The sequence below is a fragment of the Camelina sativa genome, chromosome 15 (assembly GCF_000633955.1).
Source record: "Camelina sativa cultivar DH55 chromosome 15, Cs, whole genome shotgun sequence".
NCBI classification, from domain to species: domain Eukaryota; kingdom Viridiplantae; phylum Streptophyta; class Magnoliopsida; order Brassicales; family Brassicaceae; genus Camelina; species Camelina sativa.
Window position 1 is genome coordinate 19,056,630 of NC_025699.1, and position 4,236 is coordinate 19,060,865.

The following is a 4,236-nucleotide window of genomic DNA, read 5'->3' on the forward strand; positions in this document are numbered from 1 at the left end:
TTGAATGGCAGAATAGTAAATTTAAGTGACAATTGACTCGGTGACTTTAGAAAAAATTGCAAAACCCAAAGTGACGCAAGACTTGGCACCTTGCGTCGAGATTCCTCAATGACCCTGAAATTTCTTTTTCTTTCCTGATAAAATCTCGTGTCTTTCCGAGTACCCATTTCGCGATTTCTTCTAAAAATCTACTCTTTTGTTGAATCTGTGATTAGTATTGACGATCTGAAGTCAAAGCTCGAGTCTTTTATCTTTGTTGTTGCTGGTGTGATTTTTTTTTTGTTTCAATCCTTGTTGCAGCTGATTTGAAGATTGTAAAGGAAGCACTTTTTTTTTGCAGAGCGTAAGTGGGTTTTAGAGTTTAAGTTGTTTAGTATATATTGTGAGAGTGTGGTTCCGTTTTTAGTAGTTATTCTGATGGCAAATCTTTGGAAGAAGCAGAAACTGAAAGATACGGGTTTGTGTCGTTTAGGGATTCTATTTGCAGTTACAGTCTCTATAGTTTTGATGTTGGTGTCTGTACCAAGAACTGCTTTGAATAGAACTTCCATTGGCCATGATGATTTGGATGATTTGGACAAAGATTTGGAAGTTAAGCTTAATGCCTCGTTGCTAGAAGTAGCTAGAGGTAATGGAATGTCTCTTAGGTTGCATAGAAGAAACCAGTTTACGCCGAGGAATCTGGATCTGTATCCGGATTTGGCAAAAGACCGTGTGGTTATAGTCTTGTATGTGCACAATCGGGCTCAGTATTTTCGAGTAACTGTGGAAAGTTTGTCAAAGGTTAAAGGAATTAGTGAGACATTGTTGATTGTTAGCCATGATGGTTACTTTGAAGAGATGAATAGGATTGTGGAAGGTATTAAGTTTTGTCAGGTGAAACAGATATTTTCGCCGTATTCGCCTCATGTATATCGAAATAGTTTCCCCAGTGTGACCCCAAATGACTGTATAAACAAGGGTGATGAGGTGAAGACACATTGTGATGGCAATCCTGATCAGTATGGGAATCACCGATCTCCAAAGATTGTATCTTTGAAGCATCACTGGTGGTGGATGATGAACACGGTTTGGGATGGGTTGGAGGAGACTAAAAGACATGAGGGTCATATCCTTTTCATTGAGGAAGATCACTTTCTGTTTCCTAATGCCTACCGTAATATACAGACTCTCACGAGGCTGAAACCCGCAAAATGTCCTGACTGCTTTGCTGCTAATTTAGCACCTTCTGATGTGAAGTCAAGAGGAGAAGGGCTTGAAAGTTTGGTTGCAGAGAGAATGGGAAATGTTGGGTATTCGTTTAATAGAAGTGTGTGGGAGAATATACACCAGAAGGCAAGAGAGTTTTGTTACTTTGATGATTACAATTGGGATATAACGATGTGGGCAACTGTTTTCCCCTCATTTGGCTCCCCTGTTTACACGTTGCGAGGGCCTAGGACTAGTGCTGTCCACTTTGGAAAATGTGGGTTGCATCAAGGTAAAGGAGATCAGGGTGACTGCATCGATAATGGGGTGGTGAACATTGAAGTTAAGGAAACAGATAAAGTTGTAAACATAAAAGAAGAATGGGGAGTTCGGGTGTATAAGCATCAAGCGGGTTATAAAGCTGGTTTCAAAGGTTGGGGAGGTTGGGGAGATGAAAGGGACCGACATTTATGTTTGGATTTTGCCGCTATGTATCGTTCCGGCAGCAGCAGTGAATCTCCATGAAGCTTCTAGCAAGTAAATTTGGTTATATTATACTCAGTAACTTTTTTTGAGGGGTTTCTTTCTTGTTATGTGCTTTTGTGAATCGATTGGCCTCGGGTGTCGCCTTGTATTTTTGATTGTTATGTCTTGTTTGTATCACCTTAAGTATTTCACTTTTCACTTTCAATACGATCAGGCAGTTCTTTTTTCGCAGTCTTAAGATACGCTCCACCAATCTGATCAGGCAGTTCTTTTGCAAATCTTAAGTTGGGTATTGATTTGGGAAAGCATATGATGAAACTAATCAGAGAGTGATGATTTTTTTTTTCTACAGTTTTCAAATTTATCAACCAACGTAAAACAAATAAGCAACTGGAATGAAAATTTCACTAAAAAATAATAGCAACTGGTTCAATGTTCACAAGAGTATGACATATTTCATCAAAGTGTAACAGAAACAATATGCGCTAAATCATATTTATATGGCTCAGTGATTGTATACACAATGTCACAACACTCGAGCGTCCCCCAAATATCCTCTTGGTGTTTGTCAAGAGCAATTACCGCACACCAAACCAATTTGTTGTGACTAGACACATTCTCTTCCCACAAAACCGCCAACTTTACACCATAATCCGTGACTCTGGCAACAGCATAACGGTCGTCCCACAACCTAAACAATTTTTCCAAACCTTTCGAACCCTTTAAATAGGTCCAACAGTTTTCTTCCGGGTCGTACCAGTTGATCATCCCATGACTACAACTATATAACACATTCTCTATCACACAATAAGATGTTGGGCAAAACCATCCCCTCCTCATAGCTAAGCCTCCGGCTCTCCATCTACCTTTATTCAGCTTGTAAGTCACAAGTCTCTCAATACACTTCACGTAGACACTTCCATCATACCCTATGCTTTGATACCTAATACCACTACGTATTCTCTCGCCAGGACTTGACGACTCAAACTCCCAAGTTTGATGCACTGTATCGAATACCTCCATCCAGTTAATTGCATCGAGATTTTTGCAGCCTCCTGTCACATATATTTTTCCATCAAGGACGCAAACAGAAGGGGACTCTCGTGCCACCCGCATGCTTGGGGCCTCACGCCATGTGTGGGAACGACAGTCCATGACCATGACGCTAGAAGATGCATTGTTATCCTTTGTGAATCCACCAATGGCATAGATATTAGAACCAACCCTTGCAATATCTGACTGGTACGTAGAAGGAGAATTGGGAGATGTAATTGGGACCAAAACATTCTTGGAGCTATTTGGTCTCCGGCAGAGACTGAACCATCGTTGTTGTTTGCTCGTATGGAATCTTAAGCACACGTAGAGACAACTCTCTGTGCAGCCTAAGAGGATTCGTGTTTGGTAAAGCTCAGTTGAAGCAAGGAGAGAACGGAATCTACTGGAAACTAAGGAGAGAGTGTGGTAGTACAATCTCGGAACACGGGCTAAGCAGTTTAATATCAAATCATTCGGAAGCATCATCAACGTCATTGACTCTTCTCTATTCATGGTTGTGGATCGCTTTTTACTCTCTAAGGGTTTTGTGGTTGCAGTTTTCTTTGGAGATGACTTTTGTTACTTTTATCTTACGAAACCAGCCTAAAGACTTTTGCATCGCCCTAAAAGAGAGAAAAATATCTTTTCATCTTTGGGAATTTTATTTTGTTTTATTCGATTAGATAACAAAGAATAACATTACCAAAAAAAAAAAAGATAACAAAGAATAAAATAAAAATAATAATAATAATTTGATCCATATCTTTTGGGAATTTTGTTTTATTTTATTCGATTAGATAACAAGGAAAAGATAAACTCTAAACTTTTCTTCCCATCTTTTTTTTTTTTTCTCAACATCAACTTNCCTCCGGCTCTCCATCTACCTTTATTCAGCTTGTAAGTCACAAGTCTCTCAATACACTTCACGTAGACACTTCCATCATACCCTATGCTTTGATACCTAATACCACTACGTATTCTCTCGCCAGGACTTGACGACTCAAACTCCCAAGTTTGATGCACTGTATCGAATACCTCCATCCAGTTAATTGCATCGAGATTTTTGCAGCCTCCTGTCACATATATTTTTCCATCAAGGACGCAAACAGAAGGGGACTCTCGTGCCACCCGCATGCTTGGGGCCTCACGCCATGTGTGGGAACGACAGTCCATGACCATGACGCTAGAAGATGCATTGTTATCCTTTGTGAATCCACCAATGGCATAGATATTAGAACCAACCCTTGCAATATCTGACTGGTACGTAGAAGGAGAATTGGGAGATGTAATTGGGACCAAAACATTCTTGGAGCTATTTGGTCTCCGGCAGAGACTGAACCATCGTTGTTGTTTGCTCGTATGGAATCTTAAGCACACGTAGAGACAACTCTCTGTGCAGCCTAAGAGGATTCGTGTTTGGTAAAGCTCAGTTGAAGCAAGGAGAGAACGGAATCTACTGGAAACTAAGGAGAGAGTGTTGTAGTACAATCTCGGAACACGGGCTAAGCAGTTTAATATCAAATCATT

At 40.2% G+C, this 4,236-nt stretch overlaps 2 protein-coding genes across 2 annotated transcripts; one reads left to right on the top strand and one right to left on the bottom strand.

Annotated features, from left to right (window-relative positions):
• Positions 1–1,899, top strand: LOC104747180 (alpha-1,6-mannosyl-glycoprotein 2-beta-N-acetylglucosaminyltransferase-like). Its single transcript, XM_010468764.2, has one exon. It carries the CDS (start codon positions 418–420, stop codon positions 1,711–1,713), a length of 1,296 nt encoding a protein of 431 aa, XP_010467066.1. The 5' UTR covers positions 1–417; the 3' UTR covers positions 1,714–1,899.
• Positions 2,071–3,267, bottom strand: LOC104747182 (F-box/kelch-repeat protein At4g23580-like). Its single transcript, XM_019236987.1, has one exon. The coding sequence runs from the start codon at positions 3,220–3,222 to the stop codon at positions 2,134–2,136; it is 1,089 nt and encodes a 362-aa protein (XP_019092532.1). The 5' UTR covers positions 3,223–3,267; the 3' UTR covers positions 2,071–2,133.

Coding starts and splice junctions, on each gene's coding strand:
- LOC104747180 (XM_010468764.2), top strand. CDS start 418: ATGGCAAATCTTTGGAAGAAGCAGAAACTGAAAGATACGGGTTTGTGT.
- LOC104747182 (XM_019236987.1), bottom strand. CDS start 3,222: ATGAATAGAGAAGAGTCAATGACGTTGATGATGCTTCCGAATGATTTG.